Genomic DNA, 14,707 nt, shown 5'->3' with positions numbered 1-14,707 from the left:
TCCTATCCAACTCTATGAGATGCATTTTTCATTTTTGTGGTTTTCTAAGTGATTCTTGAAGGACATGCGAGCTAACTAGTCAACTAAACATATATAGTATTTCAAAACCGCCTCTCTCTCCAAGAGTTCTCTCTGCCTCTCTCAGTAGTGACCCTTGACAACTTTCTACACATTCTCATAGTTTCTTGTCTCTCCCTTTATGGATATGGAGCAGTTGATTCACCAAACAAAAGCTCTCTCTTGGAAAGATTTAAATCTATCCCCTGAAAATGAACTTGCTAATGGTGACCCTGAATTAGCTCTCATCAGTAGAATAGTTGCAACTCATCCACTGAACAGAATCTGCCTACATGCTTCCTTCAGACCTGCATGGAGCTTCCTTAGTAAGTTCCACATTGAAGATTTTGATGTAAATACCTTCTTCTTTACTTTTCAAAATGCTGCTGACAAAAAGAGAATTCTGAGCCAAATCCCTTGGAACTTCAAAGGGCATCTCCTCATCCTCAAAAACTGTCCTGCATAAACTACATGGAAAGAGATTCATCTCAACACATTCCATTTTCAAATCCATGGGCTTACCAGAAACCATATAACAAACAAAAAAATGCTTACAAAATAGGGAATGCGCTTGGAACTTTTCTAGGTGTGGATGTTGATCCTCTTTTTGGATTAACTTGTAAGAAATTTATCAAAATAAAGGTGGATTTAGACATCACCAAACCTCTGAAGTAAGGACAATGGGAACCAAGAGAAAACAATTTAAACACATGGGTCTCGTTTAAATACGAACATCTTTTTGATTTTGTTATGCATGTGGAAGGATTGGGCACTCTCAAATTTTCTGCAATTCTTTAAAGTCTAACACAGAACAAATGCCATTTGGGGCTTGGCTACGTGCATAATCCCCTATTTTCATGTCAGTTAATCCTATTCATCGAGATCAAGAAAGTGTCGCTAGAATCTCCATGGATTTTTCTCCAGAAGGAGAAAGGACTCAAGAAAAAGGGAACCTTCCAGATATTGAAATGCTGGAAAATAGGGGCTTTAGTTTGTCGGCCCTTATTCTACCAATGTTTCCTTTAAACGAACCAACAACAAATGATTTAAAGGGAAAATGAAAAACTGTTATAACAGAAGAAGACCTCTTTGTAAGAGGAAATTCGTTCGTTAGAGGGAAATTGGGAAAAAACTAGGATTTTCATCAAGCTGATAATCAGACCTTTCACAGTGATTACTCATTCAAACCTCCGATTAGAGTTAATTCTCCTTACTAGGGCTGATATCGTTCCGGTCCGGTCCGGTCTTGGGCCATAATGTGGACCGGACCGGACCTATTCGGTCTACATTTTCTCCACCCTGGACCGGACCGACTCACATATAGGTCCGGTCCGGTCCGGTCCGGTCCAGGGTCGGTCCAATCGGTCTGGACATGCTTAAAATGGGCCATTCAGCCCATCTAAATGTGATTTTTTTTTTGTCCAATTTCAATTATTTTCGGCCCATTTCAAATTTGGTATATTTTTTTTTAACTAAAACTATTTAAAAAACTTGATTTTGAAAAATACAATGATAAAAAAAAAGTTAAAAGTTAAAACTAATCTATATAAAATAAAAAAAACCCAAAAAAAAAAAAAATAATAATATAGATTTTGCCAAGGATTGCTACCCACTGATTTTGTATGTTAATATATATGGAGTATCAACAAAAAATAATAATAATACAGATTTTGCCAAGGATTACTATACTAATACTATATATTATATAATAATACATTAGTAATTTAGTACTAGACTATTAGTATATTTTTTTCTAATACCATATTAGAGTCTATTACTATACTAATAGTATATATTATATAATAATACATTAGTAATTTAGTACTAGAAGTAGACTATTAGTATATTTTTTTCTAATACCATATTAGAGTCTATTACTATACTAATACTATTATACTATATATTATATAATAATACATTAGTAATTTAGTACTAGACTATTAGTATATTTTTTTCTAATACCATATTAGAGTCTATTACTATACTAATACTATATATTATATAATAATACATTAATACTATAAACTTATAGTGATTAGTTATTATCAATCATGATCAATATAAGTTATAACTTATAAGTTATAACTATATAATAGATTAATAGTATTAGTATTGGACTATTAGTAATATAGTATAGGCTATAGCTATATGTTAGTAATATACTAATATTAGTTATAGTGATTTAGTATAAGTTATAACTATATTACTATAACTATAAGTCTATAAGTCTATAACTATTAACTATTGTCTTAGACTCTTACTCTATGTTAGACTATTACTAATTTACTAATATACTATTAGTATATATTTTTATTAATACCATATTAGACTTTAGAGTCTAGAAGTAGACTCTAGACTATTAATATAATACTTGTATTAGTATAAATATTAATAATTTAGTATTACTATAAAATTATAAATATTACTATTAGTATAAACTTATAAATGTGTATTAGTTAATAATTACTTAATGATGAATTAGTGATAGGATTAGGTTAATTAGTCAAATGAAAATTATATACTTAATATATATAAATTATTAAATATATATATATTTAATTCGGTCCGGTCCGGTCCGAAAACCAGCCGGACCGTGGACCGGACCGAATTAATTCGGTCCTCTTATTTTTGGACCGGACCGGACCGGAACAACTCTCGGTCCGGACCGAATTGGCCGGTCCGGTCGGTTTTCCCGGTCCGGACCGCCCGATTATCACCCCTACTCCTTACAAGCTTATTTCCAGCAAAAACCCAAATGAGTATCATTTCAAATCTCATGCAGATGAAAAGCGGCAAACCCAATGGAATTTCTAAAGGCAATCTAACGAAAAACCCAGCAAAAAATCAACTCACCTCCCACATTTCGACAAGGCAGAACGAATTCAGGCCAAAACTGATGTCTCCACAGATGTTCCCAGCCCCTTGCAGCGGCATTTTCAGCAGCGTTCTTAGTGACGCTCACAGTGGCGTTCCAGCTTGTGAACTCCCTCTGGATTGGATGGTGAGGATGGCCTCGTCGATTGTAGTCTACAGTAGCCCTCTAACTCTAATAAATGGCCCTCCAACAACCGAAACTCTCTCATTCACTCCGGGTGTTCACTCTCCTCCACCAAAGTTCGCTCCATCAATCACTCAAGAGACATAGGGTTCTCAATCAATCTCTCAACAAGTCCTCTGCAGTAACCTCACGGGGACGGACTCAAAGAATTTTATCATTTCTCCATTTATAAACACTGAAGAATGGGTCTCCTGCTGGTTGAAGACAAATGCGGAAGTCTTTATGCAAACTAAACTGACTGGTTTCTCGTTGGCAGGAAGCAATAATTCACAGCAGATTTTGACTTTTTCTCTATAGGGCCCACGAGAGACGGCAGAGAGCTTGAAAAGCCCACTAGAAGGTATGGCCCAAAATAACAAATGGAAGTCTGGTCCCCCTTTCAATGCCTCAAGCCCGTTGGATCCAAAACCAAAACAATTAAATTTTGTGCCTTCTATTACTACTCATCTAGTTATACTAAGCACTCACTCGGCTGACTCAAGGCCCAACATACTTTTTGTTGAGTCTTCGCTACAAGTTGGTTCTCAAATAGGTACTCAGGACAACTCAACTTCACTAATCCCTATCAAAAGGGTGGCACCTCTCTCTGACCAAGGCTCTAATCCTCCAAGAACAAAAGTGCAAAAGATACTTGAGGTTGATAACCCACAAACAGGCAGCATTTTCAAAAATGCTAGAGATGAGGAAAAAGAAGCAACTGGTTTGTTACTTTCTATTAAATCAAAAGGAGCATCATCTGGTAAGGCTAAAAAAATAAAGGAAGCTGCAAGATCAAAACCATACACCAGAGCTTCATCCAAGGCATCACTACCCGAAAAATCCAAGAAAGCTGATGAGGTGGGCTTTACCATGCCTCCAGCTCTTCCATGAAGCCCTTAGTTTGGAATTGTAGGGGTTTAGCCTGCCCAAAATCAATCAAAAGTTTAAGGGCTTTTATAAATAAGTTTAATTCGGATATTATCTTTTTATCAAAAACCATGGTATCTAATGACAGCACATCTACTATTGTAAATAGACTGGGTTTCCACCTTTTTGTACACGTCCCAGCCTCAGGAAAAAAAGGAGGCCTTTTGTTATTATAGCAATCGGGTGTGGATATTGAACCGGTTCATATTAATACTAATGCTATTTGTATTTTGGTTTATTCCAATCCTCTCAATAATCCTTGGTTAGCAACTTTTGTTTATGCCCCAACACAATGGCAACAAAAAGTAAAATTCTGGACTCATTTGGATTCAACTCATGGTTCCTTTAATGGTCCATGGCTTTGCATAGGTGATTTCAACGACTTATTAGGCCAACAAGATAAATATGGTGGCAAACTAGCAACATCCTCATCCATAGGTGGCCTACAAAGTTTAATGGATTCTCATGGCCTCATCGATATGGCTTCTCGGGACCTATTTTCACATTGACAAATAATCGAATGGGAAAGGCGATGATTAGAGAATGATTGGACCGTGGTATAGCCAATGCAAATTGGCGCCTACTTTTTCTAGATGTCACTGTCCAACACATTGTTTATTCAACCTCTGATCATAATCCCCTCTTGCTTAACACTATGAAGATAAGGAAGAATCTTTCTCCTTTTAAATTTGAGAAATTCTAGATTCGAGAGCCACTTAGCAATGTTATAATTCAAGAGGTATGGAACCATCAATTCTATGGGAACCCAGCTTTTATTCTATGCAATAAAATCAAGGAAACAAAAAAGGCACTGAAGCATTGGAATAAAATCCACTTCGGGAAGATCTAGACCAACATCTAGCATCTCGAGTCAGAGATAAGCAATCTCTAGAGTAATCTGCCGAACTAGTGGAGCTTAGAGAGGGAGAAGTTTCTCCACTACAACCTTCAAGAACAACTCAAAAATGAAGAAACTCTTTGGTGACAAAAATCAAGAATCAACTAGCTTACCACACCTGACCTAAACATAAAGTTTTATCATCTATCAACGACTATCCATCAAAGAAGAAATGAGATCAACTCAATCAAGCTAAGCCTAGGTATTTGGACAATGGATCAAGATATCATTGAATCTACTTTCATAGATTATTTTAAATCCATTTATACCTCTACAAATCCTATCTTCCTGGAGCATCTAGAAAACCTTTTTGAAAGACAGATTTCAAAGGATGAAAATAAACTCCTAATAGTTATGCCTTCGAAATTGGAAATTTTTGGTGCTCTCAAACAAATTCCAAATCATAAAGCACTAGGACCAGATGGGATGGCAACTTTTTTCTACAAACATTACTGGCATATTATTAAAAAAGATGTGGTCACGACGGTTCAAAATTTCTTTAGAAGCGGGAAACTTCTGAAACAAATAAACCACACCCACATAGCCCTCATCTCAAAAATAGTAAACCCCATTTCCCCTCATCATTTCCAGCCAACAAGTCTGACAAATGTCATTTATAAAATCATCACAAAAATTTTGGCAAATTGACTGAAAAAATCCCTTCCATCCATAATTTCACCTTTCCAAAAGGCCTTCGTTCCTGGTCACAATATCAAGGAAAATTCTATAATAGCCCATGAGATGTTTAATCACCTAAAGCATTGCAAGGGAAAGAAAGGTCAGATAGCTTTGAAGTTAGACATGGAAAAGTCTTTCGACTTTATTGAATAGAATTTTCTTTATGTTCTTACGGGAGCTTTGGGTTTTAACTCTACTTGGATAAATCTCATTAAAGAATGCATTTCTACGGCTTTATTCTCTATCCTCATCAATGGATCCCCGAAAGGTCTCTTCAAGGCACAAAGGGGTCTTCGGCAAGGCGACCCCATCTCGCTCTTTCTGTTCATCCTATGCACGAAGGTACTTTCAAGGCTATTGGCAAGATCAAAAGAGTTGAAAAAATTAGAAGGTATTAAAATCAGCAGAGATAGTCCCCAATATCTCACATTCTTTTTCCAGACGATTTAATTATCTTTGCAAAATTAAAAGGAAGGTCGATTCAGGCAATCAATAATACTCTAGATAAATATAAGCTTGGTCTAGCCAGCATCAATCAAAGCAAATCCTATCTACATCTTGCATCAACTACCGTCAACTATCGCCAACTACTGCCAAAGCAAATCCCAAAGTATCTTCTCAGTTAAAAGTGTCCACTATCTTGCATAAACTAACGCCAACTACTCCAGAGAAGCAATCCCAGATATATCATGGAGGAAAATTTGGAAACTCAGGATCCATGACTGACACAAGCTCCTTTTATGGAAGATATTTTGGGATATTTTACCAACAAGAGAGCCCCTTAAAAGGTTCATTCTGAGCATTCCTTCCATAAACTGTCCGCTTTGTGATGAAAAAGAAGAGACTCTCCTGCACATATTCATTGAATGCCCCATAACCAAAATTCTTTAGAGTTGTAGTAGATGACCTTTAAATCTATCTTCCCTGGCGGTAAATTCAATGAAGGATTGGTTCTAGTTTATTTTATACCCCCAGAAAAAACTCGGTCTTACTTACCAGGAAGAACACCCTTTCAAAGTTTTTGCTGGTCTGATTTTAGACTTTATTTGGAGGATTCAAAATGACCAAGTCCATAATCACAAGGAACTCTCTCTTCACAATCTTTCACAACAGTTGAATCTCTCTTATTAAGAAAATCTTTATACATGGAAAGAAAAGTTTGAATCCAAAGTAGAGAAGGAATGACAAAAACCTCTCACAAATCAAATATGCATTTCCTTTGATGTAGTAGTCAGAAATTCTTTCTCCTTGGCTTCAGCTGTAAGCAGAAACTCAACAGGAGAATTCATTGAAATCTGGACTGAAACAAATTTTACTACGACCTCAGTAATTACAGAGGCACTTGCGGCAAAGTTAACTCTTAAAATGGCGGAACATCTTAACCTTCATTTTATCTCTCTAGTTGGAGACTCTCAATTGGTGATTTCTTATATTTATAAAGAAGAACAGATCTGACAAATAGGACCAATTTCGGAAGATATTACAAACTCTTTGAAATCCCACATAGGCTGGAGCTTTCACAAGCTTGATCAATCCCAAAATCGATTTGCGCACTCGGTTGCTCAATGGGCAGCTACAAACTCTTTGTTTGGTAGCATTCCATTATATATTATTCCTTCTACTATTTTGTATATCGATAGTGGAAAAGACCCTCCTTAGTAGTTTGTAATGGGTAACAGGCCATTATTATCTAGTTGATTTGGCTTTCCCATGTACTCGGAGGTTTATGCTCTCCTATCCCAGATAAAGATATCATAGAAGTGACTATCATGGTCAACGGGGATTTAGCGGGTATAATGATTATTGGAGAATCGTGAAGCTCTGTCCAAGCAGCTGTGCTGTTGGTGATGCCACAGCTTCAGCACGTCATTTTGACATGACCGTGGAATCAACCCGAGCTATGGCTACAATTAGGGATGACATTACCATTGTCATGTGGGAAGACATGGGTGGTGATTGACATGTATATAATAAATATTGGCATTGTATGGGTGTAGTTAGCTTATTCAAACTTATTAAAAATTAGTAAGTAAATTTCAAATTTATTTGTGATTTATGTAATATTTGTTTTAAAATTTTAATGATATGTCACACTAAAAATTTGATTTTAGTATAGATGTCGTGATAGATTACTTATTTACATACATGGGAAAGTTCGTAGCAAATTTCTTTACAAATTAGCGACACTAATTTTACAAGGTTTGTATGTAAATTTATTTTAATAAATTATTGGTCCATACATAAATTTTATAATAATAAAATTATAAAATAAAGTGATTTGTTGATGATGTTTCATCTAATTTATTATCATTGTCCATAATCGAAACAGTCAAAATCTCACAATTTATTTATAAAAAATTAAATTTTTATTTGATATTTTACAAAATAATTTGATTAGAAATAAATATTGTCATCTTATATTATTATTATGAAATATATTATAAAAAATAAAAATTAGGTAGGTAATTTATAAATTATTACTACTTATTTATAAATAAAACAAAAACATTACAAACACTATGCAATAATATGAGACCCACATCTATCTCATTTTCAAAAAGTTAAAATCATCTCATCTCACTTTCAATCCAAACACAATTTTCAAAAGCCATCTTATCTCAACTCATCTCAACAATTTTACTATTATTCACTAATCATCTCAATTCATCTCATCTCTGAATCTAAACGGAGCCTAGAAAGTCTATGCTCATCTTGTAACTACAATGTATATTTAATGTCTCAGCTAATGGCAGAGCATATCGTTCTGTTAAGACATGAAGAATCCATCTTGAACTTATAAAGCTGTGGTAGATGGCATAAAGGATCCATCTTGAACTCATTAAGAGATTATAATGAGAGAGAGAGAGAGTCTTATAAAGAAGAAAAATTCTAGACATAATAATATACTATAAAGAATATGATATTCAGCATAGTGTATAACCTTCAAAGCGGGTCATGTTTCAAAGTAGCATCCATTCTTGAATACTGCAGCAAGCATTTAAAGGTTGAAGACAAAGTTTACAAAATTGTGATTGTGAAATGAAACCATAATTCCGTGGTATTATATATACGAGCTTAAACGTGCAAGTGGAATGCCACAACTATAACCCTTCATCCCTTCTGCAGAATCTAGTCTCCATGCATTCCTTAAATAAGCAATGCTAAATCAGTACCAATCTGCAAAAGAAAAACGTGACTCTAATAAAAATTTCTTTCTTTTAGGAACTGATCATAATAAAGCAAATTTAAAAGATATTCATCAAAACAGAAAATAAAATACATGAGAAGTGGCCCTAAGGGTAAACCAAAGGGTAACAATCACACAAGCTTCAGCGACTGATTCCATAAACCATATGCTTTCATATGCATTGGTAGTGGGAAACTAAACCCGAAGACAGGCACAAGGATGGTCTGTAAGCTGTCTTTTAGAAAGCCAATGCTCATCTTCTAGCTAATGTAATTTTAATGTCTCATCTAATGGCAGAGATTATAGATCTGCCATTATAGTAGCTCTGCCATTATAATTGAGAAATGAAGAATCCATCTTGAACTTATAAAGCTATGGTATATGCATGCACTGTTGCCCACCCCTAATATATTTTAAGAGCTTATCTAGGACTTGAAATATCCATACCATTACAATCAGTGAAGCCCAATTTTGGGCTCCACAATGTTCTCAAATTCAACCAAAATTAACTACCAACTATAGCAGGTTTAGGAACTGCATTTGTTGTTATTATAACCATCATGCCTATTAACAAACCCCTCTAACCTTTCAAAGTTGCACTGGATCGCCCAACTCACCTTTGAAAGTAAAGCACATCTTAGAATCTCTGTCAAATCATGCAGCTGTTAAACTTACCAAAGCACGGTCATGGGAAGGTAAGGTAAAAAACAATACTAACCTACTCGCAAATTTCATGAACAACCCTTGAATTCACCAGAACCTTTTTACCAGCCTCATGGTAGAACTCTCCAAGTCAAAATATTCCTTCACAAGAATTTAACAATTGAATCTCTCTTTCAATTTCCCACAAGTTTAGCTACTGAAAACCATCTAATTAAGGACATGATTATCAAAGGAGCAAAGATCAAGGACACCTAGTTCATCCATCTTGACAAATAAATTTGCCAATGCGGCATGCCCTAGTTCAGGTCCTTGCTTATGAAGAAAAAAAATCATGTATAACTAAAGTGTACAGCCCCTTTCAATAACAAAATCAAACAACTCAACATGCGTGCAACATTAATGGTAGAACATTAGAATTAGCTCTTATATAAAAAAAAAGATATATCAAGTTATTACTTCGTCATACAAAAACATGTCTAGCGAAATATCTGTTCCAGATTTTCCTGCTTATATTCTGGCTAGAAAGATGAGGAACAATTTATTTTGCATTTGCTAAAATAATATTCCTTTAGAGTGATCCAAAACCTGTATAATACAGTAAATCCAAAACAAAACATAGAAAGAACAATTAATAACCTTTGCTACAATTAATCAAGCCACAGACTCAAACCGCTGCAGCATGTCACAATGAGGTGTCTCACGGATAAATCCCCACTGGCGACGCTGCATCTCAAGCCGACAATTCTGCGACAGTATAGAAAAATAGTCCCTCTCAACCCTCCCTTCAAGGGCCGCACGTTCCGCAGTACCCAATGGGTAATCCTGATCAAACTTTGTCGACTTAACATAATAATTGACACCCTTTTGCGTAGTAAACCTGTACTCGTATGGATACGAACGAGATAGGGCGTAGATGGGCTCCGACGATGGGAAAAAGCTGACAAACAGAATAAGCAGCACCGGCAGCAACTGAATTAGCATCCTAACATTGAACCCACCAGCAGACCCGGTATCAGCCCCGGTAGGCCTCATTCCTGGCCCAAAGCTAAATCCGCGAAACTGAGTTGTCGCCGGAGCCATTCCTCCATAGAAGAAGTTCCTAAAGATTTCCTCCGCATCAAACTCGGCATCGTAAAACCCATTGTACCCTTGCGCAGCGCCACGCCGAGCCGCCCGCCGCTCGTAAACCGGCTCGTCCGACCCGGAAATATCATACTTGCGCCTACTTTCCTCGTTGCTCAGACACTGAAACGCCTTCGACACGGCCTTAAAGGCTTCCTCGGCACCAGGGGCCTTGTTCTTATCTGGGTGGACCTTCAAAGAGAGTTTCCTGTAGGACTTTCGAACATCTTCAACTGTACTAGTCCTCTCAAGTCCCAGAATATCGTAGTAGTCCTTCTTCTTCTTGATCTGTCTCACCATCGCAATTTGCTCTTCCGTGAACGAGGCTGATGAAGATGCTGAAGACGAAGACGGCCCTGCCGATGGAACCCGATGGCGGAGAGAGGGGTGATCGGACGACCTCGATGGAGGTGGCGGCGGTTCGGATGGGCCTTTAACGGGGCCATCAGAGTCTTGGGCAGGTCGATCGGCGGTTCCATTGGAGTCTTTCTCTATCGCCGATAGGAGATCGTCCACGGGTAGCGAGGGATCGAGACGGCGGGCTTTGGTGACGAATTTGAGGGCTCGTGTTCGATCCCCACCCTCCAACGCTTCTTTCCCGATTCTCAAGCACTTTAAAGCGTCATCTTTGTTCCCGTCCATTTTGAATTGCCTCCCAAATCTTCAAGAATAACAGAAAATGGAAATGGAGGAAAACCCTAGAAAATTAAGGGCAGAAGGGAAAGAAAAAAATTACGACTCTGCAAATTATCAAGAGGTAATTATTAGAGTCGAAAGAAATTGGTTTTGCATCTGAAAACAAAATCAAATTAAAAAAAAAAAAAAACCTCGAATGATTAGAAACAATTGAAAAGAAAAGGAAATTGGGATGAATGAAGCCTCACAACAGATGGGGGATCTAAGCAAGGCGTGGAGGAATTTCGCTTTTTGACTAGGGTTTCATCGCCGAGATATTATTGGAGACACTCGCCGTTGTTCATGTTTGGGAGATTTTCTGTAATGAACCGAGCTCAGTTCTCGACCAGGGCGGGGGCTGAAATTCGGATATTGAGCGAAATAAAGGGGACCTTATTCGGGTCGAAGAAGAAGGAAAGAAATCGGATGGAGTTCCATGTCGTGGAGACAATCTGGAGTATGATTTTGAAGTGGACGGCCAAGATTTAATGAATGAAGTTGTGATATGTAGCTAGTTAGAGGGGAATGAGCTGGAAAGCAGTTTGGTGGGGTGGGTCCGGTGGGATTCTAGATGGTTAACATGATAATGGGTTTCAAATTTCAAATATGGGCCTTTTGAATTTAAATATGGGCTTTGAATTCAAATAGCTAGCTTATCCACTCCGCTCCAGTCCAGCAGCATCTGGTTGTTATTTCGGTCCAATAATTAAGGGATTTCCTTAAGTTTAGCTTTATTTTCTATAATTTAATTAAAAATTATATTTTATAAATTTTTTTTCTAAATTTTACTCATCTTTAAAAAACCTCATACATATCATTCCCTATCATTTCTCTATTATATAAAAATAATATTTCTCTATTCTTTCTTTATTATTTTTTCTCTCACTTCCATTTACAAATTTAACTGCTCAATATTTGTTCTTAAGTTTTGAACTATTATTCTAGTGAATAGTTTAAACAAAAATTTATTTTTTCTTGCAGGTATGATAATATTTTTAAAATTAATTTTTTTTTTATATTTTCGTAGTTATTTAGATTATTTTTAAAACTATTATTTAAAATTATAATAAATTTAAGTATGAGAGAAAGTGTAGTGATAAAAGTGATTTAGGAGATGAATAATGATTTCCTATATTTGATAAATTACTGTTCAACTCTTAAATCTTTTTCCTAAAATAAGAACTCGGATGTAGGGACGATTTTAGTCAAAACCGTAAACCGATCCTCAAACTATAGGGAAAAATGGGTTATAGGGCACCAGATGAGAATGCTCTTAACAAGATCACAATACTTCCGTGTTCAGTATGAGAAAAATGTATGTTTTTTTTTTCCTTTCTACTTGCGTTTGTGGTTTATCATGATGATTTAAATCACGATCTATTTATGATATGGATCGTTTTGATCACAAATACCTTCATTATTTAAAAACGAACAATATCGTTATTTTTACATTATTTATTATTGAGAAATGTTATTTTAAAATCTCTACACCACACTATCTACATGATATAATTTGATTTTTAAGATTTAAATTTTAAAATTTATCTTTCAAATCAAATTATACGATATAAATGGATTTAAAAAATGGTTATTAATTTAGTAAGTTTCAACTTTGCACACGACGTTGGTAATTAGATTGAAACTCTGCTGGCTTAGCCCATTATAATCACTATCATGCAAGTTAAATGTTTTACTCGTTTGAATTCACAAACCACCTCAACTCATTTCATCTTCATTATTACAATTTTCTTAAATTTTTATACAAAATATAATAAACAATTCAATTTTTTCAAATCCCAAAATAATTTTTCTAAAGTTCCACACAAAATATAATAAACAATTCAACTTTTTCAAATTTCAAAACAATAATAATATTAAAATATAATATTTTAAAAATATTTTATTCTACTATTTACAAATCATCTCAATTCATTTCAATTCACATCTGAATCCAAACTACTCCTGTGTAGTTGGGCTTTGTGTTTGAGCATCTAATTTGTGGGAGTCTTCCATTTGTGGTCCCAACTCATCTCTTTATCAACTTGCACAACTTAATTTGTGCATGCACTTGGTATGACAAAAAGAGGGGCTTGTATTCATTCACAAATCAAATCTCAGAAAATCAAAGCCAATGCTAAATGTCTGCCCATTCATGACCATTGGCTCCTCGTGGTTGTTGTTAGAATTAAGGTTAGATGGCTCGCTCTGTTTGGATACAGAAACAGTTTCATCTCATCTCATCTTATTATTATAATTTTTTTAATTTTTACACAAAATATAATAAACAATTTAAATTTTTCAAATTTCAAAACAATGCTAATATTAAAAAGTAATATTATAATAATATTTTATTCAACTTTCAATTTTCATCTAAAACTATCTCATCTCATCTCACTATCTAAATGGATAAGATGTTTCATAAGTTCATTTCTTTTTTAGGAAACTTCCCCATAGTTGTAGTCACTGGAAAGCTTAAAAAGGAGATTGAGGTGATAAGGAAGGCTATCATCTCTGATTTAAGTTGGGCTGCTTGTTTTTGGGATTCCCATTTTTAAGATTCTATGTTCATAATGAAGTCATGCTATGTTAAGATTCTTTGTTCTCTGGTGCCTTATGGTGGTTTGAGGGTGCATAATTTGAGGATCTTCAATAAAACACTCTTGGAGAATTGGTTGTAGAGATATCGCAGGGAATGAGAGGGTTTATGGAGAGTGGTACTAAAAGATTTAAAATAGGGAGTATTAGGGGGTTAGTGTTCTAATGAAGTCAGGGAGTATATGGTGTGTGGTTGTGGAAAACTATTTATTCCGGATGAGAAAGGTTCTCTAACCTTTTCAAATTTGTAGTTGGAAGAGATCATGATATTTATTTTTGACATGATGTTTGGTGTGGTACAAAGGCTCCTAAGTATGTTTTTCCCACTCTTTATTGGATTCCTAATGATAAAGAGGCTATGGTGGCAGACTTGGTGTGTTCGACTGTTTCTTTTCATTGGAATGTTAGTTTTTTTTTTTTTTTTTTAGCAACTCATAAATGGGAACTTGGGATGTTTGCTGATTTTTTTTTATTCATTGTATGCCATGTCGTATGGTAATGTGAAAGAGGATAGGATGATTTAGATTCCCGTTGGAACTAAAAGGTTATTGATGCATTCTTATGATAAGGCTCTCTCAGATTTTTCTAATGATCATTGTTTTCCTTGGAAGGCTATTTGAAAGTGTAAGGTCCCTCCTAAAATTACTTTCTTTATATGGATTGCATCTCTTGAGAGATTCCTCACTATTGACAATTTTAGAAAACATGGTCTCATCATTATGGATTGGTGTTTCTTGTATAAGAAAATAGGGAATGCGTGGATCATCTATTGTTACATTGTGAGGGGGCTCGATTCTTGTGGAACAAGATATTTAACCGGATGGATGTGGTATGGGTTATGCTTGGAGGAGTTATGGAAATTTTTAAG

The 14,707-nt window shown here is 35.5% G+C and overlaps 2 protein-coding genes across 5 annotated transcripts in view; both read right to left on the bottom strand.

Moving 5' to 3' along the window:
- LOC109020867 (chaperone protein dnaJ 49-like) overlaps positions 1 to 11,554 on the bottom strand; it is a 28,714-nt gene extending 17,160 nt beyond the window's left edge. Inside the window, exon 1 of the mRNA XM_019003392.2 lies at positions 11,454 to 11,554. The gene's annotated coding sequence lies outside the window, so the exon portion shown is untranslated. The remainder of the gene's footprint in view (positions 1 to 11,453) is intronic.
- LOC109020865 (chaperone protein dnaJ 49-like) lies at positions 8,484 to 11,621 on the bottom strand. Of its 4 annotated transcripts, none has more exons than XM_019003388.2 (3): positions 11,454 to 11,621; positions 10,084 to 11,267; positions 8,484 to 8,774 (listed from the first exon to the last, which is right to left on the bottom strand). In XM_019003388.2, exon 2 carries the CDS (start codon positions 11,209 to 11,211, stop codon positions 10,099 to 10,101), a length of 1,113 nt encoding a protein of 370 aa, XP_018858933.2. In that variant the 5' UTR covers positions 11,212 to 11,267; positions 11,454 to 11,621; the 3' UTR covers positions 8,484 to 8,774; positions 10,084 to 10,098. The 4 variants fall into 4 exon arrangements, with proteins under 4 accessions (XP_018858933.2, XP_018858934.2, XP_018858932.2 ...); XM_019003389.2 differs by having other exon boundaries at positions 10,084 to 11,230; XM_019003387.2 differs by having other exon boundaries at positions 10,084 to 11,309; positions 11,454 to 11,620.
- Positions 11,622 to 14,707: the final 3,086 nt, after the last annotated feature.

Source organism: Juglans regia, chromosome 10 (assembly GCF_001411555.2).
Source record: "Juglans regia cultivar Chandler chromosome 10, Walnut 2.0, whole genome shotgun sequence".
Taxonomy (NCBI): domain Eukaryota; kingdom Viridiplantae; phylum Streptophyta; class Magnoliopsida; order Fagales; family Juglandaceae; genus Juglans; species Juglans regia.
This window is presented reverse-complemented; position numbering and strand designations above follow the sequence as displayed.

Coding starts and splice junctions, on each gene's coding strand:
- LOC109020865 (XM_019003388.2), bottom strand. CDS start 11,211: ATGGACGGGAACAAAGATGACGCTTTAAAGTGCTTGAGAATCGGGAAA.